Below are 27,500 nucleotides of genomic sequence, written 5' to 3' on the forward strand. Positions count from 1 at the left end.
GATTCGAATGGGTGCGGCATTCTACGTTTCGTTGTCAGTGACGCAGTATATTTTTCTTTTTCAAAAAAAAGGACGCCTCATTTGTGACGACAGTTGTGCAATTATTCCTCCACTTTCGCTTGAATATTATGAAGCTAAAATACAAGTGTTATCGGTGTTTTCATGGAAACCAGCTCTTGAAATGCCACGGTATGTCGAAATACAAATTTTCTTATTTTTAAAAGCGCGCTCTAAGAAATAAAGCTACTGAAATTGTGGCGGGAACTTCGAGAAATTCAACTAAATCTGGAAAATGTCGACACTTACGATATGAAGAAAACCTCATAAAACAGCAATATTGTGCCTATTTTGCAATATACCAACGTTAATTAAGTTACAATACGATGAATTAGTTACCTTCCACAGTATATCGTATCTGTAGTATTGTCCAAAAGCACCAAATTAAATGCGTGTTCTTTTCCCGTAAACAGCCACAGAATAGGGGCGGGATTGTTATTCCTGACAAGTGTTCTGCTTGACCAAAATTATGTCGCTGTAGTTGTGATCTTAATCACATTTAAATCAAGCACGGAAACAGATATCTCCGTTTCTCTAGAATACATCGTTTCAGTAAGATTTAGGAACATTTAAGTCGCCAATTATTTCTACCCGCATGACATTTTAATTTCCTTTTCTTTCCGTGTCACGAAATAAAATTTAGTTTCGAGAAGTTACTTTTGTTGAACATGTTTACCTTGCGAATTACCAGCGTTTACCCTTATAACATCCATACTTACTATGTCAATAAATCATTCTGAAACGGAAAACAGTACCATTTCCTTGTTGAACTAAACAAAACTAACTGCTTCCATCGGCTTAAAATATCGCATCGGTGGACAAATCGCGTGGTGTTGCGGTGTCTACTTCAAAAAAATATTTCTTTTTCACTATCATTATCAAGTCCAGTTCGCAGTTTTCTTGTGTAAGATAATACCGAGAAATGAGAGTTTCATTGGAATGTTGCAAATGACACATTTTGTTGCGATGCACCGAGTTTTTAATGAAATTTTGCCGCCGTATTTACATTAACAAATTACGAACTTTACTCTGATTGGATATTACAAATCACTATGTAAATAGTTCACCCCTGAACTGAAAATAATGCCGTTTCGTTTCTGAGGAAACGAATTCGGCAGAGATGACGTCAAAGGCGCTGATTTCGAAAATTCACTGTACGCTTTCGGCCAATCAGAAAAGAGATAGTGAGTTCAATGTATAATAATACCTGGAACTTACCAAAAAAACACGATACAATACAATACTGGTTTAATGTGAATATATACTTAGCTGTGGTGGTGCACTACAATAGTTCACCAGCTAGTTTACAGGTATATCACCAGAAAACAAATATTAAAATATAATGAATATGGAGTGGCCAAAATTGGCTAAAAAAGCTAAAATATTGAAAAAAATCGTTAAGACTTCCGTTACATATGCACAAGCCTAAAATTGATTGATAAATCGACAGAATAATTAACCATATATACACCGCACTATGAAAGTCCTGTCAAATCTAATTTGTTAATACTATGAACTTGATGTAATATTTGTTTCATCATAAATACTTATTTCAATTTCAGCCAGAAATTGAAATATTCACCTTAAGTCAGGATTCCTCGACATGATTCTAAAACGCTCTGCTAGCAAAACGCCATCGACAGCGGATAAGATGGAATTAAAAGTTTAGCACTGTTATATTTTTCTTTTGTATTTCTTTACAAGGTGCAAACAAAAGAAAAACGTGATAAATGGTGCGAAAACTGGTCACGTGGCCATATCCGCTACCGTTTGCCCGTTTCCGGCTAGCCTGCGAGGGCATCTGGTTTTTTAAGAGGAGAAAAACGGGATGCTCTTACAGGCTAGTTTTCGGCACCTTGTCAGGTATTTCGTCAGTTTGTGCTTGATATCGTGTGTGCTGTGCACTCTATCTTTTTTTCCCTAGCGTTCAATTTCAGGCAGTTAAAAAACAGCGATTCGACAGGGCAGACAGGGGAAGTTCAAATAAGTATAACTCGTTGGATACTTTTGTTCTAATGACTATTTCAGCATATTTAGAGAGACTCTTTGTATAGTGTCGACACTCACCCATCAGATAATTTACTCATTTGTGTCCTTTTCCTCCACCCCAAAAGAACACACCCCAGTGCTGCCTTGCCTGAGCTCTGTTTACTGGGCTACTATAAAACATATCAAATGATTGGGCTAATATGGCTATGGGCAAAGGCCCTTAGCCGCTTTTATTCAAACATCAAATTTCCTTGACAATCTTTCACAAGAATTTTGACCCAGTAAAAGTGTGGGCACTAAAAACGCTTACACTAAAACATATTTGAAAGGAAAACCGTGGATAGGACCTGGGGAGAAGGAGGGAGTACGAAAACACGCCTTGCACCGCAGACTAACAGGGACGCAATGAGAAGCACATGGCTTGGTAGGTCATGTGATCTACGCGAAACCTTTACAGGGGGGTCGACTGCATTGTACTAATATCTCTCCTGCCGGTCCCAGGCCCTCTCTGAATGAAACAATACACAAGCAGAGAAAGGGCATAAAAATCCTATTTCCAGGAAAATATTTTATTTCTTACTCACATTTGTACCTTACCATATTTGTTTTATACAATTTACATTCCTACTCTTTTCACACATTTTTACTTTCCATTTGTATAGAAGCCTTACGCGGAATATTTTTCTTAACCCTGATGATGCCGTGGATCGCATCAAAAAAGTTTGGATTTTAAAGGATTTTAACATCAATTTCATAGTAGTTTCAGGCCTCATTTGAACTTTTGTCAGTGTTATTATTAAAATAAGTACATCGTTACAAAAATCTATTGGTTAACAAATTAAAAAATCCAGAAAAAAGAGACTTAATTTGTATTTTATTAGCGGAAAGCATTTTTAGTGCAGAGTGCACTATTGGGATGTTTTGGGGGTTGACGTCGCTAAAGTACTATGGCACTATGGAAATAAGGTGTAAACTTTAATGTTTGTTTAATTAATTAAGTTCAATTAATTAGTTAGGCTTGCAGGAAGGGGGGTTAGGATGGGGGTAGGTACTTGTGAGCACTAAGTAAAATGGGCGGTGCATGTACCTACCTTACTTCTCTGTTTACTTCAAAAAGCTGTATATTTGTTTCAGAAAGCCCCTTGCTCTCCTTGTGGTACTTTTCTCTTTAGAACAAAACCAATATTTGCTCTAGACGCATGCGCAGATTAATAAGCGTTAGTGTCAACTACATATATCAGGTGGAAGATACATTTCATACAAGATCACACACTAACGTTGAGCGCTTTTCCTTGTGGTAGAACCCTAATAAGTCATAAGCACGCGTTCTAGCATCGTTAGCACGATAAGAGGATGTTACTGTGACTGCGTGTCTTTTGGAATTACGTCTAACTTGGTTCAAGAAATACCATCTATTGTTTGCAAACTACACTAGTGCGCTTATTTCATCCTTTAATTGTCTCCATCAAAGAGTCCAAAATGTTCATACCCGCAGCCGAAACTCTCCCGAGTAAGTGGCATTAAAACTTGTCAAATTGAAAAACCCAGGAAACTGCTCAAATATTGCTGCAGACTCCATGGCACCTACTGAAAGCATAAACTTTATCAGTCTTTTGAAGGGAATCGTTCACCGATGAAGGATATAATCTCGGTCAAGTAGCGTTGTTGACTTTCAATACCTCTCGTTGAAACGCTCCTCAGTTGTATTAATCGATATCAGCGTGTAGTTTAAATTTAAGTGGTTTTATTGTTAACGCCAAAAGTGGAAACAGACCGTCTTGTTCCGTGACAATTTGATAATTAGATTAGTTCCTGTTTATCGGTCAAAAAAAAAAAAAAAAAATGCGTTTTAAATAAAGCAAATCGTTCCTCTTCCATTTCTTCATCCGACATTCAACTTTCTTCCATTTATCTCAAGCTGTGAAAAGAATACTAGCACATCTTCCCTGTGTTTTCGAGAAAACAAGAATTTTAGGTTACATACCTTTGCGAGGAAAACACAAGTATCAAGCTACAAACGTTTTCGTGAAGAGTATAATTGTCACGTTGGCAACTTAAATGTATTATTAAATTTAAAATGAGCAAAAATCGGCTAGGTGGAAAACACGGGGCCGAGGTCTCGGGGCACGGGGTACCGGGGTGTGGAAAACGCAGGGTGTGGAAAACGCAGGGTGTGGAAAACGCGGAGTGTGGAAAACGCGGGGTCTGGTGGAAAACGCGGCGTCTACGTGGAAAACGTGGGGACTGGTGGAAAACGCGGGCTCTACGTGGAAAACGCGGGGTGTGGTGGAAAACGCGGGGTGTACGTGAAAAACACGGGATCTAAGAGGAAAACACGGAGGAAACGTTTTTTCGAGAAAATATGAATTTTCCTCACTAAAATGAGAAGTCGAAATTTTATTATTTTAAAATTGCAGTGAAAATCAATTCCGCTTCTCGGCGTTTTTCGATTAAAGCAAATTAAACATTTCGTGACAAAGAAAACCAAGCAAGAACCAACGTGCCGTGCAGCGGTTTTCTTTTGCATGGGGCGTCTATGTTATTTTTCTCAGTAACTTGCGTGGTTTTTTCTTTTTTTCTTCTTTTTTTTTGGTACCTTTGAAAAAGAAATAATTAAATAATAAAGATTTTTTTGCTTACCATCTTAAACTATGAAAAAGCCTTTCTATACAAATAATCACTTTCGGCCGGTCATTGTTTATCGCCTGGGGGATGGCGGGGGATTTTCGGCTAAAGACAGTAACATTTCGCTGATCCCCCATTTAAATGTTATTTTATTGAAGTATCCCCCTCATAGCTATTAATAAATTTCATGATCCCCCATCGATGTCTTCGCACACATATTCACCTTTCGACATATATATTTAGTGCTTTTAACGGTCATATGACAGTAATATTTCTAAACATGATGCTGACTTACAGATTAATGAAGCCGCCATGGTGCAGTCTCTTGATCCGTGTCTTCCCGATATCTGATCAGGGTTCTAACAGAAGTTTTTACAGGCGTCGAATAAAGAATAACAGGCGACATAAATTAAAGTGAGGTCCGATTCGCCCGAAGGGACAAGCCAGCGTACGGGGTCCGGGGGTAAGTTCCCCAAGAAAATTTGAAATTTTTGTTGGCCAAAGATGCGATTTCCTGCATTTTGGAGGGAAAGTGTTAGGGAAAATGAGTTGTTTATGATTTATAAAATTAGATGTAGCAAGTAGCGCTGTTTCACCTCTTTAATAAAAATACTATTTTCTTCTTGAAACGTCTCAGTCTGTAAGTTCTAATTTATTGTTATATATATACAAATTTCAATGACCAGAACATGTGGCTACATTCGATTTTATAGCCGGTAGAATTCCGCCGTTCTACTGAGAGCCCCGTGACTGATGTGGTCTGATGTCAATTGGCATAACAGCAACTAACCATCCCAAGTGTTTGGAAACTGCAAAGTTTCTTTTTAGAGTGCCAAAAAGCCATCCACCAAGTCTGTATGGGCATGTGACATTTAGTGATCCTCCCGTTTGGGCTCTCAGTTACGACTGATCCCCCCTTCTGTCATTCTAAAAATCGAATGATCGCCCCCAAAAAATCCTACGTCAACGCCCCCCCCCCCCCCCCCCTCCTCCCCGCCCTCCCAGGCGATAAATAATGACCGGTCCCCAATGTACAATACGACAGAAGTAATTATAAACCTGGAGTCTCATCATTTATGAATCGCTAGTGAGGTCCCAGTCGATATTTAATGTAAAGGGAATAACATTTTGATTTCACTAGAACAACATTTTTTTGTAAACTCGTGTGTAAGGAGACTGCGAAAACGAAATCCACATTCGTAAGAGTGGAGATTATTCGCGCTGAAATTAACGCAAGCAACTACAGTAAGGGGCCGACTTCTGTTTTATTTAAAGGAACAACAGAATTTGTATTTTCTCGATTAATAATCCTTTAAATCTCTTTAGCTTTTGTTTCAAATTTGGCCCGGCTGGGCCAGGCATATTTTATTTGTTTATTCTTTATATTCTATGGTAATTTTTGTTGCCATTTCTTGAGGTCCTACTTACAGGTAACCGCCTTTTAATCGAGAAAATACGGGAACTGTCGCTTTTCATGATTAAAGATACTAAGCAAAACAATCTTTATTATTTCAATATTTTTTCAAAAGGTACAACAAAAATCCACGCAGGTTACTGCGAAAAATAATATAGACGCCCCATACAAAAGAAAACCACTGCACGGCACGTTGGCTCTTGAATGGTTTTCTTTCTCACGAAATGTTTGAGGAACGCGTTTCAAGCCGTGATTTTCATTGCAATAACAAAATTTCGACTTCTCATTTTAGCGAGGAAAATTCATATTTTGGGGGAAAAACGTTTCCCCCGTGTTTTCCACTCAGACTCCGTGTTTTCCACCAGAACCCGCGTTTTCCACCAGATCCCGCGTTTTCCACAGCCCGGGACCTCGGCCCCGCGTTTTCCACCTAGCCGCAAAAATCAACGTAAAACACTACAGTAAAATTCGAGAGGTGTCTTGACAAACGGTAATTAATTGTTAGTTATTCTTGGACTGTGAATAAAAATACCCGCATGAAATATACACACTGCTAAGATTATGTCTCATCAAAATCCCTAGCTGACTAGCAAGGTCAGTACAAACCAGGAGTGAATGGCAGGGGTTATATAGGAACTGTGTCAAGAGTACTGCGTCAGAACTATGCATTACACTCTGCACTATCTGAGATTGTCTCACTAGTTAATAATTAAATCCATACTCTCTCCTATTAAACTTACTATCAATCTCAGCGGTTGAAGCATGTAAGTAAGATAAGTTACTAAATACATGTGCGCGACGTTTTTTCAAGTTTTGATTCGGCAATCAAAAATTTAAATCCACGATTACTGTGCACCGAATTCAGAAGGAACTTTAATTTCATAATTGAAGTCATTTACCGGAGAATTTCCAAAAAAAATAGGAATTAGCATGAATTGATCAAAGTTGTTGCTCTCGTCTAAATACTCTCCACATATTCCAGCCGTGCGCAACAGCAATAACGCCAAAACAGATCATAAAAACACAACTTTATTTGCTTCGTCTCAAGAGAAGATACTTTAAATTAAGAAATGGGAATATGATAATTGCGTAACACACTGGACAAATGGGAAAAGAAAAGCATGTTTCTCTTATCTCTTGCACTTTGTCTTCAGTAAATGCCTTTACTGGGCACTAAAACTGATTGAATCTTAATACTTCGGGGTCCGGGCTTCACAGAAAAGCTTTCAAGGCTCCCGACTTCTTATCTAAAAAAGATCAGGGCTCCGCGCTGTGAAATGAGGGGGCTCCAGGCTCAGCAGCCAAAACGTTCGGGCTTCAGGGCTCCAGGGACATCTCCCCCTCCCCCCCCCCCCCTTCTTACCCTCCGCGCTTTAATTTGGGACCCAGCGAGAGGGATCACTTAAGTCAGAAGAATGTAGGCGCGTACAAAATCTCCGTAGATAAAGCATAACGGTCTGAAAACAAGGAACTAGTAATTTGCACGGTATTAATTTATGAAGTAGGGCTGAGGAATTACTTTCATTTTCTTCTTATCATTTCTTTTTTTAACAGGCAAGTAGGCGAGCCTTTAACTTGTCCCGCGGACAGGCAGGCCTTGAACCATGAGGTATATTAAATGCATTTTAATGTGCACAAGTCCATAACCATCGGTGTTTGTTTCATTGGAATAGGGCCCGTTAGAGTCTTAAAAGTTCACCTTACCCCAATTTTTTTTTCGCTAAAACGAATCCTCTTGTTTATTTAAGCATTTGGGCGAAAAAAGTTTTGAATTTGGTTGAATCCTCGATTTTCTATGCCCTTTCAACGTCGCGCCTGAAATGTTACACGACCGCGTTTCAGGGAGTCTGGGGCGGTGGTTGCTGATGTTGTCTACCCAGGAACCAAACATAATGGCGCCTCAGTCAGCTCTCTGTATTTGCTCGAGAAAATGGAAGACAAAACTAATCGTTCCAATATATTTTGGGACTAAAACGTCCAAGTTTTGTTTCAGAATCACTTCTTTTTCGTCACTGGAGTCAGATTTAGGTTTCGATTCGGAGGACGCCGAAATAAACTTCGATCGAGCACGTTCGACAACTGTGAACTCACTGCTTAGAGCTTTGAGAACAATTTGCAACATTTCAAGCGACGACGGGGAAGACTTCTTTGCGGACGAGCTGCTTGTATATTAGGAATGGAAAGCTAGATACGAAGTGGAGGAGCAGGCAAACGAAAAGCAGGAAAGAAAACTCAAAGACTGCTTTGGATGGTAATTTCGTCAACTAAACATAAGATTCCCACGGGTGTTTAAAGCCCGTTTACATTTGTCCTTAGCGAGAATATATTTTGTCAAGGTATGGTTGTTCTATTAAATCCAGTTTGTGTTTTACTTTCTGGAATGCTTCATGTTTATAGGAGCGACGTAAGTGTTACAGTTTTCGAGACTTGATGGCCTCCAGAACACTGGCTTCGATCGATTGAAAATCGTGGAATTGTTTGGACTTGTATTTTTGAAGCTACGGGAAACAAGGCGGAAGGAAACATTTCATGCAATTACCGATTTCACATAGCCACACGTTTTAAGTCGTAACTCCAAATAACCAGTGTAAATTTTTTTCAAAGTTTGCAGTGAAATTCGGCGGATAAACGAAAAGGATGCGTTCCCTATGCGGTCCGCACATAATGTTACGCAGTCATATTTTCGACACTAATGTATAGAACGTTTGCCGCACTGCTGATTTCCAAAACCTTCGAAAAACTCTGTGAGTGTTACAATTTTGTTATCATGTAACTCTACAGGATTAATCTTCGACTTTTATCTAAATCGAAAGAGAAATAAGTGCTGGTTGGCGGCGTACAGTTGCGACCTACTTACACATCAGTATATTTGCTCGTAACGCTTCTTGATTGATCACACAAGTTTGCCGGCTATGTTATAAATACTGCGGGACTGGAAGATTTAGGTTGTCGGTAGTATTGCGACAAATTGCTGGTTGGCTTTAAGCAGAAAATTTTGAAAATAGCATTTGAAAGTCTGCGGAACAAATTCCACTGAGAGTTCTTCAATAGTTCTCACAGACTCAGTTCGCGTGTTTCGGTTCGACAAAATCAATCATCGTTATGTCTTTATTGTACCATTGACCGATCATCGCTAGTAAATTGTACAGTATATCTTTTTTTAGATCTGGGATATTGCTGCAACAGCCGATAGCACTTCTGGAAGGCATTTCTGCGCACTTTTCGAATGTGTATTGCACCATCCTGAAGGAAATGAGAGGACGTGAAATATTCGACCTTCCTGGGTAGACGTCACAACAACCGCTGGACCCATTCTCCTCAAACTCGGTCGTGAAACAAAATGGCGGTGTTTTGGGGCTATTTTCGAGATTTCGTCGGAGCTCAGAAAATCGAGGATTTAAGTGAATCCACAAATGTTTTCGCAGAAGTATTTGAAGTAACATGTAGATTCGTTTTAGCGAAAAAAAAAAATCGGGGGTTAGGTGCACTTTAACAAGGGACAGCGAATGGTAAACGCGAGACTTTGCTAGACGCTGAGACGAGCGTTTTCTTTGCAAGCCCGACCACACTTTGACTTTTTAAATTGCCACACGGAGACCATCTGGAATTGGAAATTCAACCATAACACTATACGTTGTGATATCCTAAAACACGCTCCCTGTTTTTTATTTCCAGCGCCAAAATGACGTGGCGGTACTTTTGGTGGAATTCAGACAATTAAGGAGAATTTCGGATTAACCTTTTCTTGCAAAATTGAAAGTTGCGTTATTAAAATTCAATATACTTAGTTACGAGAAGACGTCATTTATAAAAACAAGCAAACAATCACGGGACTTCGAGACGTCCTCAACCATGCAAAGAAACGAGATCGCGAGACAGCGTTGTGAAGAAATCGCGTGACTATGCACATAACTCCTAAAAAGCGACACTGCGAGCCCGTGAAATTTTGTGACACCCAGAGTTTTTGAGGGACCATCCCCCACCCTTTGAACAGGTTATATTACCGTAAACCCTTGGTTATAACTTATCTCAACCCTTTCTATAGACCGATCACTCTTCCTCCTAAAGGTTGTTGTTAGAAATTAGTTTTATTATTTAACTGTAATCGCTAATTAATTTTTAAGCAATCATTCGTAATGATTGATCAATGTGCATGCTTCCTTACATTCGGCGAAAGGGCACGTGTTCGAGCATAATTCAGAGTTCTTTATGAAATTGTACCATTCGATCCCTCAGTAGTCATAGACTTTCTGTTCCTTTTTAGGATATCTTTCCGGACAAAGCAACCGAGCGGAAGGTTCTATCGTTAATCATAAAATGTCCAAGTGATGGTTGTGAGTGGACTGGTGAATTAAGATATAAAGAGGTACAGATTGTTTGTTTAATATCAGTGGAAGGAGAAATAGCACCATCAAATTCGAACAATCAATCTCCCTCTGGAAGTCAACTCCCAACTCAGGTCGACATCACGATGAACTAAACATAAGGCTGAAAAAGCTCTTGAAAGTGTGAAATAGTAGCGTACATGTAAACTAGACGTTTCGGGTTTAGCCCATCTTCAAGAAGTGAAAAAAGCGCGTACGTACACGTACGCACTAAGTGTAGAGTAGACAAAGGCGTGCTGTGACGTATGAGTTTTCAAATGAATGATGGTTGACTTGCTGTAAATAATATAGTCGACGGTCAAGAAGTGATCTTTTGAAGGTAAACGATCTTAACCAAAGCGTGTTGGTTCTCCGACAGACTCACTTGGCACCCTGCCCTTTTAGAGATGTTCCCTGCACCAATGAAAACTGTCTAGTTATATTGAAAAGCAAAGACCTCAGTGAACACGTGAGTGTCACGTGCCAGTGGAGGATTATACTGTGTGAATTCTGCAGTGAGCCACACCCAAAGTGTCAAATGGAGGTAACAATAAACCGATGAGAGCTATGCTTAAATATATTGTGAAACTTTAACTAGATACAGTTTGAGCTGAATGATCGATCTTGAAACTAGTCAGTATGCACTCAACAAACCTTCAAATTGGTTTCTTAATAAATAAAGGAATTATCATGATCAGTTCTTCCTCATTGGATTGCGTTAATTGTGTAATTTCCTACAATTCATTTATTAAATATAACTGGAAAATTAAAAGTGATCACATGTTGTCAGCATGCAAATACTGAAATACTTGTCTTAGTATATACCAAAATGATGTACAGTGCATTTCTCGCGCCCTGATTGGCTCGTCAAACTCATGAAATCATTTGCTCTTCAATTCCACTCTAAGAGTTTGTCCTTTTTCTTCACGTGGAAAAATTAGAATAAGCTCTTCGTTTCGCAGATTTGTAAGATAGCTTTTCCAACTGATTATGAGTAAGAGTCACTAAGAAAATCGCTAAAATATGGGCCAAAATGTTTGTTAACTATTGAAAAATGAGATGGTTACAAAAACATGAAACTCTCCATATTTTGGAATGGCAATATATTTTTTATATATACAAAACACGTGCAGTTATTCAACTCCACCGCGGCAAAGAAGCAAGGTTTTGCCGTTTTCTGAAAAACAAATGTGATGCTTTTAGCCTATTGTACCAAAAATTGTATACGCAGGTGATGTTATGAGAATTGAGAGATATCAATTTTTCTTTTTACTTTTAGGATCATGTCCGAGAAAAATGTAAATTACGTCCATTAACCTGCCCATACAAGTGCGGCGCTCTAAACCTGAGGGACAAGGTGAGGGTGACGAATCTGTGCTTTTTTTTTCTAAATTCCATTCCTAATTGCAACAGCACAGCATAATCCTCCTCCTCGTCCTATACATTTCCCAAAATCTCATCTTTGCATGTTCTGCTGCCTTTAAGCGAGATAAAGTTGATCAGATTTTGAAGATTGCTTCTATTTCACGTAAGCGCTTATCTTATCTTAAGTTTTCCCTGTTTTTTCTCTGATTTTAAGTTTCGCTGGCCATTCCGAGATGTCAAAAGGAACGTTCCTCTAGTATCGACTGTTCCCCGGTTTCGTGTTTCTGTTAACTATAAGAGGACCAGCCTTCTTACACAGTAGGAACAAAACGTTTACTCTAGTGTAAATCAGAAACGTTTCGTTCCGAGTTCCCAACTGTAAATGGAACACATTGTTCCTAAATTGACAAATTACGACTCTTTTGTTCCGAATTTCTATCTGTGTATGGAACACTTTGTTCCCAAATTGGTAATTTAGGACTGTTTTGTTCCGAGTTCCTATCTGTAAATGGAACAATTTGTTCCATAATTTGTCATTTAGCACTGTTTTGTTCCGAATTCCTATCTGTGAATGGAACAATTTGTTCCCAAATTGATAATTTAGGATCGTTTTGCTCCGAGTTCCCATCTGTGAATGGAACAATTTGTTCCATATAGTTGGTCATTTGGGACCGTTTCGTTCCGAATTCCTATCTGTGAAAGGAACATATTGTTCTCAAATTGATAATCTAGGACCGTTTTGTTCCGAATTCCTATCTGTGAATGGAACAGCTTGTTCCCAAATTGGTCATTTAGGAACAACAACAACAACAACCATTTTATTTTGCATAATACAGAGAATATCATACAGCAAAGTACATTCAACTTAAATAAGCAAAGAAAAACTACTCAAAATAATAAAAACTAAACGAGCTGAGTAGTTACAAGAATTATTACGCTTTAAATCGCTTGTAAGAAAAATAAAGAAAAGAAGAGGTAGAAAGAAAAAAAACATACAGATATAAATATAAAAAGAAATATAAGTAGTAACGGTGCCAGTTATAGACAGAGAATTGTTTAATTAAGGGCGACAGTCACTTAAAGAAATAATAATAAGAAAACGCTGAGGGGAGCTACAAAGATGGCATTTCTGAAATGATCGACTTCAGAAAACTTCATGGCGCGCCGCAGGCAGTTCTTCGAAAGTTCTCTGCAACAGAGTTGTACCTCAAAAGAGCGCGAAAGACGATTGCAAAAATGATGAGATTGCAGTGGACGCAAGATTTTGACATTGAAACACTGGAAGCAAGAATCCACTAGGCAACAATGGAGGAGTTGTTGGAGGTGGTGAAATTTCATCTGCTGCGTTACGAAAATAGAGTGAAGATTTGCAAATCGAGTCCAGCTAAAGTTAATCCTTCATACTTGACATTTGCCACGAAATTCGTTGCCATGTTTCTGTTCTTCAGAGTGAAGGGGTCGCGTTCCATGACTTATCAATATTTGACGGTGGACATGATTACTACAGCTAAGGAATTAATGCGAAAACGGCCGATTCATTGATCAGAAAACGTTCAAGACTGCTGGAAAGTATGGATTTGATTCTTTGATTCTGACCGATGAAAACATGCAAGTGCTCAATGGCTACATCTCGTAGGTCAGACCGCTGCTCAAACCCGAGTGTGATTTCGTTCTCGTCAACAGAAATGGCGGCCATCGCGGTAAATTGGGCGAAATTATGAGCAAACTGCTTTTTGATGCAATTGGAAAGTACATTCATCCTACGCGTTATCGCCAAATTGTTGAGACGGAAAGACTCAATCAGCTCACCAGCGAGGAGCAAAGGATTTTGTCGGAAGACCAGAAACACCGTTCTCCTGTTGCCAAAGTTCACTATCAAAAGCGGAGAGTATGTAGTATTGTAAGTAATGTATTTTATTGTACTGTTAAAAAAAAAAAAAGAAATGTCAACAACAACAACAACAACAAAATTCAAAAGCGGAGATCGCGCGAAGTTGCTGTGAAGGCTCGCGAGTGTCTACAGAAGCTTCAAGGAAGCAAGGGTTCAGAGGTGGACGAAGATGTACAAGCGAGGTTTGGCGGTTCAACTTCTGGCTCGACACTGTCGGTTGAAACTATGGAAAAGGCAAGCCTGTCTTCCCCAGGAAGGTTGTCATTCCCACCGAGAACCTGCGAAATCAGAGGAAACTTCATCGGGTGATGAAATTCACGGCAGACGAGGACGATTTTCTCTAGCGAGGAATTAACAGGCACGGATATGGACAATGGACGGCCATTCTGAGAGATTCCGATTTCAAATTTCAAGAGCGAAGAACAGCAGACTCTCTAAAGAAAAGGGCTGGACTCAAAATGCCACTAGTTTAATAACACTACAAACGTGTACAAAAGTAGTTAGTCTTAACGTCAAACTCTGTTCATCTTTCAACTGCATATACATACAAACATTATGCAATGAGTTGGGTCAGTCGTAACTTCAACTTAAAGTACTCTTTCTGCGCCTAAACTCGGTACAGTAACATTCGTTTCGTTATTAAGTGTCATTTCTATTTTTGACTGAAGTAATTCAGCAGTGTTTTTCGAGGCCTCTTCTCACTCACTTGACTGTACGTGAGCACGACGCTTTGACCTCTTTCTTGTACTACCAGTGCTGTTACGCATGAACTCTTCTGAAACCGCCAGGTCGTAGACGTTTGAACTTGCACCTGCCGGCGAGGTCAGTGGAGCAGCCCTGTCCAGCGGCGTAATGAACAAGCTTCTTTCGTTGTCGCTTTCTGACGCTGTCCCAGCCTGTGTCCCTCCTGTCTCTTGTTGTGATCCTGTAGGCAAAGGTCCAAGGTCGTCTTTGGTTGGCAAGGCCTCGAAGACGGATTTTACCAAATGCTGGTGTCCCCTGTCTAGTAGACCAAGGGAGACGCACGTGCGCCTTCGCTCCTCCAAGGCCTCTTTAGAGCCAAACGTGCCATGGTTTTTGTGGTGGTTCTTCAGCTTATCTTCCAATACTTCCTGCTATGCCCCCAAGAAATTTCTCGTCGGGGGATGTTGGGTAAAGTGCAAGCGCCTTATGCAGTCCTGCGATTCTTTTTCCGTCTCCTTCAGCCATGCACCCTCGAAGGCTTTCCGGGTCATGCCTGTAAAAGGCTAACTGTTCTACCTTCCGCCAGTAGGTATTTTAGACCTATTATGTTCATTCGAGATATTTCTTTCTTTCAGTTTAAGTGGCATGCTTGAGAACTAACTGGGTTTAGCTATAGCTGGGTGCATCGACCACTCTAAACATTCAACAACAAAGGACATTAAGAATTTTTTACCATGAATCTCGTTTGATTCGTTCATGCGCAAAAAACTCTTTAATAACTTCAGTTTACTAGCATAGCCCAAACTAAACCATTCTTGTTAAGTTTCTATTGTATTCTATTATCTTAGGGGCTAAAAACACGGATCTTGTTTAGACTCGAAAAGTCCACAGCAGGAGCTTTCGCTGTACCTTCTAGGGTATTGAGCCGAAAAAATGTGACAGAAGTTTTTTTTTTTTTAAGAATTAGTACCTCTTAGGGGTGAAAACATTTCAAGCCACGCCCACAAAACAGGATCTTGGTACCTCTTAGAGAGGTTCTTTTCAAAATTTCCGATGAGCACCCTTGTCATTTTTATATGGGAGTCTCCGACGGGTGTTTTGGTAGGGGAAATTCACGAATCTTGCGGTGTTTCGTTTTAATTGCAGGAACTGCAGGGTCATCTTGAAACATGTCAACGCTTCCCAGTGAGGTGTCCTAACAACTGCCAAGCAGTAATTTCTCGAGGAATGGTGAGTCACCTCAGTACTCCTTCTTGTCCTCTCGTCGGCAATTATTAGAATCTCGGTTTTCGCCTTTCGTTTATGAGTAATTGTATAGATGTGTCAATAAACACTTTTTCTCCCCATGGAGATTAACTGCTTTAAAATATGAACATGCAGTAGCAGAGCAAGTGAACAAAGTTACACTTTGTTCCTCTGCTGTGCCGGATTTACTAATCCCCTTGTGACAGTAAAGATCACTGTGCCGTCGTCACATGAGAAGGTTCTGGATAGATTTTTAACAAACTATCTGATAGCTTTCGTCTTAGGAGACCAACAAATATGAAAGCAGGGAATATGAGCTAGGGTGAACGATGCGGCTTCATTGAGATGATTTGCTTACTATATGGAAGCCATTAGAAGATTGAAGAACCTATTTATTAATTAGTAAAATTCTGTTATTATGCTAACGCAAATACTTCAATCTGATTGGATGAGCTACTCGTATACTATCAGCCATTCGTGTGCAGTGGCTAGAGGTCTTCCACATAATGGCAACTTTGTCTAGTTCTCTAATGTTTCGAGGTAGATTTTTTAAATTTTACATTTAGCTTTCACGTCTTTCATGAGCTCATATTCCAATTGTTTATCAGTATTATTGTGAAAAAGATGTCAGTACCGCAATCTTAAGTGTAAACGGCGTCAACCAAATGTGCTCAGGCCATGTTCTCTTGCAGGTTTCAAATCACATTAAAGACTATTGCCCCTTAACCAAAATCCCGTGTCCATATGCGTGGATGGGCTGCCGCACAGAGGTAAAATGTTTTGGCTATAACAAGAAGCGACACCGCGTTTGTCAAGGCACTGACAAACATTGAGTGGTCTCCTCTATAAACGGATTTGCGGTACCTTTTACCTTTTTAGCCAGTGTGTGTTATACTTCATGACCTATATTCGAGGTTTACCATGCGAGAAAGAGATTCTTTCTTTTTATGCTCGGCGATCGGGAGACGAGAGGGAACAGGAACAAACACCCCTTCGTCTCACACAGAGTACAAATGGAAGGGAATCTTTTTCTCACAGGTTATCGACGGTAAGGATCACTGTTAAATGTTTGCGAAGTAGACTAGTGTTTGAGACTGCTATTTGAATTCTTTGAAAAGGTTCGCAAAATCGGATCTGGAAGTACACGCCTTTGTAACAGACTAGCTTTTCAAAGGAACTTTTCTTTGAAGGCATTTGGCGCGGATTTTTGTTGATGAACCTGTATCGGTTGAACAGTCAAACTGTTAAATAGCGGTCACTAATATTGCGATTGTAGAAAAAGAGACTTTGGTGAATGACCAAATAGTTTTAACCAGATTTTCTTTTCTTTTTTTTTTTTTTTCTCATTTTAAATGAATTTTACATTTTCTTAAACAGTTAAGATGACACTTGTTTTTGTTGTTGTTGTTGTTATTATTATTGTTGTTCAAGATGTTGCCTAGCATCTTTCATTTCTCAGGCCGTGGTTTTTCAGGTCGCTCAGTAAGGAACGGAAATCCCGTGAAAACAGTTACTTTTCCAACTCACTTAAAGCTAAGTGGTCGGCAAACCTCAATGTAATTCTCATTAAATTTAAGCCACCAAACCAGGTACCTGGCAATAACATTCGGCCAATGAGGAGTCGCTTGCGGTTATTTATCTGACAAGGCTGTCAATTCGGAAATACAACAGCTACTCGCTTCTACGCTGGAATCGCGCGTCTCATGTTCATGTCTCATCGAACCAACTAACCAGATTGCAACGTTTGCCTCGAGATACGGAAATGTTCGCACCGAATGTTATCTGCGTATTGGTTTTAAACCATGTCCTCAAAGCAGAACTGTGGCCTTTCATGAGCACTCACGCGATTTTCCTTCTCTCCGGATCAGTGATGAAAGACCATGAAAATAGGGCAGACATATTTTGCAGGCTGCAGGTTGCAGGTTGAAAAATGAACTTTTGAGTCTCAGTAAGCCTACATAGAACTCCGGATAGCCTACATAGCACTCCAGTGAGCCTTGATCAGTTTAGGTTGCTTGCGGTTAGCCTTTATATTGGAGTTTATTCAACTTCAATTGGATTAAACAGCTCACTTCAACCTGCAACCTGCAACCTGCAATTAACCTGCAACATATACCAGCCGATAAAAATATGCCTCCGTTACTCTTCCCCTGCCTCTAAGTGCAAGCAATCCAAGCCTTTGCTGAAATCCGTTCCTTCGTCGGACACAAACTAAGTGCATAAGACAACAATTATAAGAAGAGGAACGCAAACACAAGCTTCCTTTGGATCTCCCGCCATAATATTCAAATTGATCTATTTGCGATCGCGCTCTGCTCAAATTACCTAAATTAAATACAATCTTACTTGTGAAAACTCTTCTCATTTTTAAGCCGCTTAACGGAGTCTGTAAACAGAACACCTTCAGGAATGTCAAGGGAGACAACGGTTGTCGTGAAAACAAGGCCTCAGTTTCTGAGGTTTTTATCAGTCTCAGTTTTATATATTTATCTGTTCCTTCAACTGTTAGAGCCGGAAAAATGTTCATACCTTTGTGGTTAAATTAAGTTTTGTGTTATGCTGTGTTTGTTACAACAGAGCCTCCATCCTTGTTATGGAACTGATTCACTTTCTTTTGCAAACTATTTAAAATAAAGGATTCTTTTGTCGTCACGTGACCAACGTTTCTCTGTTTCGGACCTCCTAGTTCCATGTTTATCTTCTTACCTTTTTGTTATTTTTGTCTTTGAACTTGGTTTTCACTCCGACCGATCGCCCGATCTAAAATCAGAAAATCTTTTAACGCTAAAAGAAGAAAAACAGAGCATGGCTTAAAAGGGAGGAAAACGTTGCAAGTATAATAGGTATGAAGCGGTAGCTTTGTTCTTGTGGAGGAAATAGTTTAAATTATAGCATTTTATTTTCAGGTGCAGAGAGATGAACTCGAATCACATCTTGAATGTGCAACTAAAAGTCACCTCGATTTAGCGTGCGGTGAGTTAAGGGACACCCAGGAAAATGTAAAAGGGAAGATCACACATTTTGACAGACTTGAAGAGAGGGTAAATATCTTAGACGAGCAACTTGATAAAGTAACTGATATTCAACACCAGCATCAATACGAAGTAGATTCCCTGCAACAGCAACACCAACGGAGGGTTGATCAGCTTGAACAAAAAGTAAAAACTTGCCAACAGGAACACCAACGGAGGGTTGATCAGCTTGAACAAAAAGTAAAAACTTGCCAAACAAATCTAGAGCAGAAAATAAGTATGGAGCGCAAAATATTTTTAGTTTGTTTGGTGTTGGGACTGGTGTTTTTAACGTTTTACTTGACGAAACTTGAAGATAGAGTGCAGAAGAAACTAGAAGAAAAATTGAGTGTTATTCAGAACCTGCATGAAAAGAATTTGGGAATGGTAAAGAAGGAACTTGAAGATAGATTCCAGAAGAAACTAGATGACAAAGTAAGTGTTATTCAGCGCCTGCAGAAAGAGAATGTGGGTATGGTAAAGAAGGATCTTGAAGATAGATTCCGGAAAAAACTAGATGACAAAGTACGTGTTCTTCAGCGCCTGCAGAGAGAGAGTGTGGGTATGGTAAAGAAGGAACTTGATGACAAATTTAATTCGTTTAACACTGACCTTAGCAATAAACTATTGATATTAGAGGTGGATACAGAGAAATCCCGCATTTTTATATGGAAGATAACAAGCTTTGAAGACAAATTGAGGCAAGGAAAAAACAATGAAAAGATGGACATTGACAGCGATCCGTTTTACGCCTTTGGCTACAAATTGATGCTACAGTTGTGCCCAAATGGCAATGGCGTTGGAGAGAACACTCATCTCTCCATATTTATTTGTGTAATGAAAGGTGAATATGACGCCATATTACCCTGGGGGTTCTCAAAGCGAGTAACAGTTACGTTAATCGATCAGCAAGATGATTCAAATCAACGACGAAACGTTGTTCATGGATTTACTGCAGACCCAACTCAAAAAGGTTTTATAAAGCCTGTAGAACATGAGACCGGTTCATGCTTTGGCTTCCCACAATTTGTATCACATAGTGACTTCAGGACAAAAAGCTTTGTTGTTGACGACACCTTATTCTTTAAAGTTCAAGTAGATTCATCGTCATGGCTTCAGCGTTAACTTTATACACGTTAAAGGCTGCCAGTGGTGTGGTTTGTCTATGTTCTTGGAAAAGGATGTTTTCGTGGTGACCGTATTTTGATAACAAGAACAATAACTTAATTTACTCATACATTTATAATTTTACAAATATATAAATATATGTGTGACTGAATTCATGAAAACCGTGTTAAAGACTTTGCACCAAAATAGCCGTATGCACTTTGATTTCACACCTCCAAAAAGCCTCAGTTAAATTCACTCCAAACGATGAGAAAAAAAAAAAAAAATAGAGAGAGGATAGCAAGAAAAGAGAGATAAGAGAGTGGAGGAAAAAGTATAATGGACTGACATTCCTTTTAATTCTTATATCGTCTACTTTAGAGAGAGTCTCTGGCGAGAAAAAACGCGCTTGATTTCTTGAACACCGTTTTCATAAATCCAGACATATATCTGAGCGATTTCGCAAAAAATGCCCTCTAGGATTTTGCCTGAATCCGCGCCCAGCCCGGATCCAGGCTAAGGCAGCGACCTTAAACCCAGGGGAGACTCCGTCAAGGCTAGGCTGAGGACGTTGTCCAGGCACTGGCCTATCTGCTGGTGGTTTGCTGGTGGCCAGCTGTCAAAAACAGGGGGTAGGGGAGGGTGTCTTGTACTGACACCTCCATCTAGCTAGGCTTATTTGAGTTTTCAGTGTTAAATAACCTTAATATTGACTGTGTTTCTGGGTATTTTACTCAGTTGTTTAACCTTGTTTGAGGATTCTGTGTTGAGATGGCACCCTGCTGGAGTGGTCCATGCCAAGTGCATGCGTAACGGGCCAATCCCCTAACCACGGGGTCGGTCAGAGGATTTCTGACCCCTGGGGCTGTATTTGAGTCAATGCGGGCATGTTTCTGCCCACACGGTCAAAATTGTTAAGGGGCAAAAGGCGTCCCACAGGACAAGGGGCCACAGGTATTGCATGTTAAGGCCAGCGTTGAGGCAATTTGGTTTCCTGAAGCATTTTTGATCTCGATAATCTTGAGGGCAAAAGACCCCTGGCAGGCACCCCAAACGACAAGGGGCCACTGGTCTTGCATGTTTAGGCCAAAAATGAGGCAATTTGGCTTCCTGGAGCATTTTTGGGGTTGATATCCGAGCGATTTCGCAAAAACATGCCCGCCAGATTGGCTAAGGCGGCGACCTTAAACCCAGGGGGAGCTCCGTTAGGGCCAGGCTGGGCACATTGCCCAGGCACTGGCCAACCTGCTGGTGGTTTGCTGGGGGCCAGCTGTCAAAAGCAACGTGTAGGGGTAGGTGTCTTGTATTGACACCTCCACTTAGCTAGACTTAATTGAGTTTTCAGTGTTAAATAACCTTGATATTGACTGTGCTTCTGGGTATTTTAATCAGATCTTGAACCTTGTTTGAGGGTTCTGTGTTGACATGGCACCCCTGCTGGAGTGGTCCATGCCACGTGCAGGCGTGACGGGCCAATCTCCTTAGCCAGGGGGTGGGGGGGGGGGTTGTCAGAGGATTTCTGGCCGGTGGGATTGTCTTCGAGTCAATGCGGGCATTTTTTTGCGAATACGTACGGTCAGATATATATTATTCTAAAGAAAGGTGAATATGACGTTATATTACCCTGGGGGTTCTCAAAGCCAGTAATCTTTAAGTTAATCTTTCAGATAATCCAAATTGACGACAAAACATTGTTTTGGGGTTTACTACAGACTCAAAGAGTAAAGCTTTTTAAAAGCCTATAGAACATGAGGCCCGTTTAGGGTCTGGATTCCCACAATCTGTAATACATAATGACCTCAGGACAGGACGCTTTGTTGTTGACGACACCTTGCTCATTAAAGTTAAAGTAGATTCACCACCAAGAAGATTCGTTTTCGTGGTGACAGTATTTTGACAGGCAACTTTGGAATTTTCTTGTTTTTATCAATAAAATTTACTTTTATGCTGTTCAGGTTATTTCATTGTTAGGACTTTTTAGTCCATTGATTTTAACTAGCTTTGAGTCGATTTCTTTTTTGAAAATTAAAAAAAAGCAAGATGTCTGGATTTACGGACGTAAAAATTTTGGACGTTTCATTTTCGTATTCTCGAGCAGTGTGTCAACTAAAATTCACTCCAAAAAAAGAGCTGCGAAGCTGCTTTAAAGTTTTAAATTGTACTCTAAATATTCGGATGCTTAAAATGTTCGGAAGGTTTTATTTTCGAACACTGTTTTTGTCCAAAAATAAAACAACAAGAAGTCCAATTTAGATCCCGACTTTTTTTTAGCGCTGTGCTTTTAACTGTGTTATTGACTTTTAATTTAAGTTATTGATCTGGCAAATTTTAATTATCGACCTCAAGAACTGGTTAGCTGATCCTTTAGAGTCAGTTAGAATTGTTTCCCCTCTGTTCGATTCGAACTCATCCTAGTTCTCAAGTGAAAATACTAATATTTAAAGATGATTTCTAGCTCGTATTACACACTCTCGAAAGCTGGAGTTTGTTTACGATTCTTGTATTGACTTGTGCAAGACGTCACAAACTGTAAAATTTCGAAACTAGTTACATGAAGTGAATTCAAAGTTTCATGTCTCAACCGTCATTATGGATGCGAAGTTTTGTGCTTTGTTCAGTTTCTGACATCACTTGATTAAACGACTTCATAGCTGTAAAAATCCAAGAAACTGCTGGAAAAAGAATTTAAGATACCTCAAAGATAAGGTAGGCGGTTGGTAACGAATAACATCGATTCGCACGAGTGAGACTTACGGACATTGGGGTGCTGAGAGTGTGCAATTCTTGGTTTTCACCAGTCATGTGATCAAAACTAAAAATCGTAACCATTCAATAAATAAATTCAAGAATCTAGGATATGATAGATGATTGCTATATAAACAACCTCGCCAAGAATCAGGTTTCCGCTGTTGTTCATTCGCCCGTTATTCGCAGAAACGTGTTATCCAAATTTATAGAGCTTTGTATGGAGACGCCATGTTTGTGCCCTTCGGAGGGGCACAAACATGGCGACCGTAAAATAACAAAAACATCCGTCCTTGAGTTTTGCTATTGAAACGAACATTTTTACTCTAGTGCTCCGACACATTGAAATAAATGCTTCTTCTAGTGCAAGCACCGTTTATTTAACAAAAACTAAAGCGATAACTCGTCTTTTGACCTACGCGACAGTCTTTTCTGGCCGCCATTTTCATGTCACGCAACACAAAAGCTTGGAGTGCTCTGTTACAAAAAGAAGAACTCTGTCGAGCTAAAACATTGCCAAACGTCACGTTGCTACAGGGCCTTTTATCTGATGAAACTAAAACCTTAGAAGGAAGGATAATTTCTAATTTTGGAATATGACTACGTCACATGAAAACCAAGAATACGGACTGGGAATCATCTTTAAGGAACAGAAGTCGAATCTTTACGAATTCGTAGTTTAATAGATTTTGCAATATTTTCTCTACTTTGTAATGTGAATAAAACCCGAATGACGTAGTTTTAGTCTTTTACAACTGCAGCTATAGAAGTATTCATTTACACAATTATCAAGTTTAACACTTTACGGCATGCATTAATTCTGATTAACTTGTCATGTTACTTTGTGAAGTTTGGTGATGATAGTGAAGTAAATAGGAGATTTAAACAGTGGGTAAATATAATCGTCTGTAGATATAAATGTAGTAATTAAAGCAATGTACACACCAAAATTGAGCATAAAATAAAAGATAGATGTTGATGATTGTTGTCATTATTTTAATTTACCGATGAATCAGTTAACTAGCGTACAATTTGGGTGACCGTTACCAGGATGAATCATGCATAGTAGAATTTAAAAACGTTTTCTGGCTAAAAATCTTATACAAATGCTAGCTTTCGGTTGCCTAGCCTTCAGTTTAGGCAGTCGAAAGCTCGTGTAACGATACTTTCAGCCAGAGAACGTTTTTTCATTCGCTAACGTACAATTGTTGTAGCTCAAGCATATTAAATAATAAAATGATTGATTGATTGATTGATTGATTGATTGATTGATTGATTGATTGGTTGATTGATTACATAAACATGGGGGAGAGGGAATGTCTTTGCACGGGCTTGACAAGGTTGTCTTGTGAGCGGTTGACCATTCACAAACAGCCACTCACTTAGGTATATAACTACTCCAGTCATTTTTGACCATCAACACAAGCTGCATAAAGAATCCACAAAACACAGAATGAGAAAAGATGTGAGATATTTATGCAATGGTTAACAATTTAAAAGAAGTTGATGCTTTAAAGGAAATCCCGGGAGTTCATACAATAGCATGGAATAATTCCAAAAACTTTTATGTATCATTGAGATATATGTCCGAATAGCTTTTTACATAGCATGTCACTCCCGCGCTTTCAGCGTTCCTATTGCTGACCAATGACTGTTGTGAATATTATAATAGAATCAGTTTCCATCTTATTTTATATGATCTCTTTAGTTCACTGCTATTTATTTAAAGAGGTGCGTTATGTTGAATTGGCCTACACGGCAACGTTTGAATTTTATCTTTTGCCCCTCCGGAAAACAGCGAAGAAACAGTTGGCTCAGACCTAATCAAACTGAAAAATGCTGCATGGGTCTTAATTTTCACAAAGCGGTATAAAACATATAAAAAATAAAATAAGCTTTCTAAGAGAAACACTCACTACCGTTATCAACCTAATTCTCAGGGATTCTCTTCTTTGCCTCCTCCTCCTCCCTCTCAGTCGCTCTTGGAGCTATATGAAGAGAGGTTGTACAGTTATTATGAAAATTGGCCGCTAATAAATAAAACGTGGATGGCGAGAATAAGAACCCAGATCGCGTGAGAAATGTGGAAACGTAGGCTCTCAGAATGACCCGATCATGTGGTATAACATAACATATGCTGAGCCTCAAGGGACAAACAAACTAAAGTCGGAAACTCGCATCAGTCAAACTTGGATTTGTCTGCTCTAAATGCCCCATGCCACCGCGCAGCTTCTGGCTCAACATGGCTGATTTTGCGCCACATGACTAGGTCGTGAAAAAGGTATATTATTCTCATTATTTACTGTTACAAGGTTCAGCAAACAACTTTGGGAGACGTTCTATATGGCACTTACGAGGAGGCCTGTCCTACCTTTTCTCTCGGGGGAGGGGGGAGGAGGTGTTGAAAATCACATGCCACCCGGCCCCTCCCCTCTTCTACTCTAGATAACTTTAAGATTACGCAATTACTTTTCCTAAGGAGGCGTACTCCAGGCTCGTGGACAGGTTCCAATATGTTCAAAGGGCGACAGCACTATCTAAGGTGCAGCTAACTAAGATGTTAGTTGTCTGAAAGACTTGACTCACAAGAAAAAAAAAAAAAAAAGCCTTTTCATTTCTCACATGGATGAAAGAAATTCAAAGGTAATTTTAGAATTGAAGCTTGGGGGAAAATGGACATTGATCCAGGTACACAGCTTTCAAATTTCATTTGTGTTACATACTGGTACATATATTATGCAAACATACAATTCATTACGATAAAACAAAAGGAAAATAACGTCAAAAATCCATGAGATCTGTGTCCAATAATCACTTGAAACTATGGCAAGATAATTATTGGATGACGTTGAGCAAAATATCGTGATTTGTCAGTGACGTGCAGATCAATTACTTCGGCTGAAGGAAATAATTGATCTGCGAGACATTAACAAATCGTGATATTTTGCGAAAACCGAGTTCAATAGACGTTTTATCATTCGTCACCAAGCTTGTTTTCATATTTTTATTAAATCCATTTTAAAATCACTGGTTATCCTTGCAATCTGATCGGCTCTCAGTGCTGCGATTTATTCACCAATCGCACTATTTTTTGCTCTAAATGGCATCTTTTTCTCAGCCAATGAGAATGGGAGAGTAAAACTGGTTACGAAGCTGGTGCTAGTCCCGCCATCTTGAAAATATCTTAAAACAAATGGCGCCGCAAGAACTTCACAAGGTCCTCAGTATTGAGTTCTACGCCGAGGTCACAAAAAAAGGGAGATGATAACGTGCTGGACTCCCTTAAAATCATGCCATTAAACGGTATTTAAAAGAGAAGAAAACGTACTATCCACTGGGCATCGCGCAGCGTTACAAAGGATTCACCTTCAAATTCCTTCTCCAAAGACAACGGAAAGTCTCAGAAGAAAGGAAGGCCTTCCATCATTGATTCAGACGACAAGAATTGAACTTTTATGCATGGAAGTACACAATTTTCGTTCTGACTTTAGAACGACTTGTTTCTTTGTCATGCTCGAATGAGTTCTCGTCACATGACATCGTTTTGCATACTAAATGAGACGTAAAGGCGTTTCTGGTTCCGCTATTTTCAACAAACCGGCTACTGGAACAATACACCACAGTCTAGAATTTAAGGCGATAAAATTGTGCGATTTCAAAATGGATCTAATAAACTGGAAATTGAACTTCGTGTCGTGCAATTTTGGTTGTTCGTCTTTTAAATCACGCGTATGATTTCAGACCTAACAATATACAAGCAACAATTTTTGCAGTCTGATTGGCTGAGAACATGTCAATTAATCCCAAATCAGTGATGTGTGCAATTTTACCAGTGCAAAAAAGTGAAATTGAGTGCAAAAGGGTGAAATTGAGTGCAAAACGGTGAAATTAAAAATGATTGACAGCTCCGACAAAATTGAGCTGGGACAAACAAAATGCCGGACGAAAATAAGATTAAGATTGAAACTCTTTACCTAAATTTTAATCCCATGGTAATAGATGTCCAACAGTAGCAATTAAATGAAAGAATGAAAGATGCGAATGCAGCCATAGCACTACTGGAAAAATGACCTGAAAAAGTTTTAGGCTCTGAACGGGATTCGAACCCACGACCTTTGCGTTAGCGGTGCAATGCTCTACCAAGTGAGCTATCAAAGCCACATGAGAGCGGTCGTGTGTGAGTTCGGCCCTACATGTTCAGTGGACGTAATACTCGGCTCAAGCGTATGAATTCCATGGTAATAGATGTCCAGGTCATTTTTCCAGTAGTGTAATGGCTGCATTCGCAATACACAATATATCCCATCTGTACCACTGAATACTCGAGGTCATGATTTACGCAAGGTTTAGTTTGACCCCAGGAAGCTTTCACTTTCAACATGGCGGAAGCTCCCAGAAATCGGCTACCTTTGGGCTATGAGGAGGACTTTGTGAGTGCAGTTGAAGATGATTTCCAGTGCTTGATATGTCATTTGCCGCTCAAGGAACCGTTTTTAACAAGATGCGGTCACAGGTTTTGTAACGAATGCCTCGAGGAACATTTTAGAAGGTGCGGTTTTCTTACCACCTCTTAGGCTTCAATGTCCTTTGATCTAATATATGTAGAGCTTTCGTTATAGGCGTCGTTATTTCTATTAGTGGAGCAAGCATAAGCTTAAAAACAAGAAAAGATAGAAGCGATCTTGTTCATTCGGTGCTTACTGTTGTGTTTTCCAGCTGTTTGTTTGGATTGTTATGCTTATGATTAAGTATGCGTGCTTCCGTTTGATTCGCCAATGAAAACTGGGCTTACTTAGGTTACTATAACATATTTTAACTTCTTGTAACTGTCTTCCCCGATTTCGTTACGTTAAGAGAAGAGGGGAAGCCATTCAGTGGGAAGATATGAATTGGATAACAACATTCATCCGTGAGTCTGTCTGTGTTCAGTCTCGCGGCTTATGGAAATGTAACCGTGAGCTCATTGAAGGGTATCAAGATGAGATGATAATTGACGTTCGGCT

The 27,500-nt window shown here is 39.6% G+C and overlaps 1 protein-coding gene and 1 non-coding gene across 3 annotated transcripts in view; one reads left to right on the forward strand and one right to left on the reverse strand.

Moving 5' to 3' along the window:
- LOC110042644 (TNF receptor-associated factor 4-like) overlaps positions 1 to 23,477 on the forward strand; it is a 38,842-nt gene extending 15,365 nt beyond the window's left edge. For both annotated transcript variants that reach the window (XM_089290956.1, XM_089290955.1), the window contains exons 2-8: positions 7,640 to 7,694; positions 10,350 to 10,451; positions 10,829 to 10,993; positions 11,729 to 11,806; positions 15,536 to 15,619; positions 16,327 to 16,404; positions 18,541 to 23,477. In XM_089290956.1, coding sequence (XP_089147082.1) covers positions 7,640 to 7,694; positions 10,350 to 10,451; positions 10,829 to 10,993; positions 11,729 to 11,806; positions 15,536 to 15,619; positions 16,327 to 16,404; positions 18,541 to 19,770 — 1,792 coding nt within the window. In that variant the 3' untranslated portion in view covers positions 19,771 to 23,477. The remainder of the gene's footprint in view (positions 1 to 7,639; positions 7,695 to 10,349; positions 10,452 to 10,828; positions 10,994 to 11,728; positions 11,807 to 15,535; positions 15,620 to 16,326; positions 16,405 to 18,540) is intronic.
- A 3,105-nt stretch (positions 23,478 to 26,582) lies between these two features.
- Positions 26,583 to 26,655, reverse strand: Trnas-gcu (transfer RNA serine (anticodon GCU)). The gene has a single exon. It is a non-coding gene; the product is annotated as a tRNA-Ser (tRNA).
- Between the last annotated feature and the right edge of the window lie 845 nt (positions 26,656 to 27,500).

The sequence above is a fragment of the Orbicella faveolata genome, unplaced genomic scaffold, assembly GCF_042242905.1.
Source record: "Orbicella faveolata isolate gen_17 unplaced genomic scaffold, um_ofav_v1 contig_24, whole genome shotgun sequence".
Classification (NCBI taxonomy): domain Eukaryota; kingdom Metazoa; phylum Cnidaria; class Anthozoa; order Scleractinia; family Merulinidae; genus Orbicella; species Orbicella faveolata.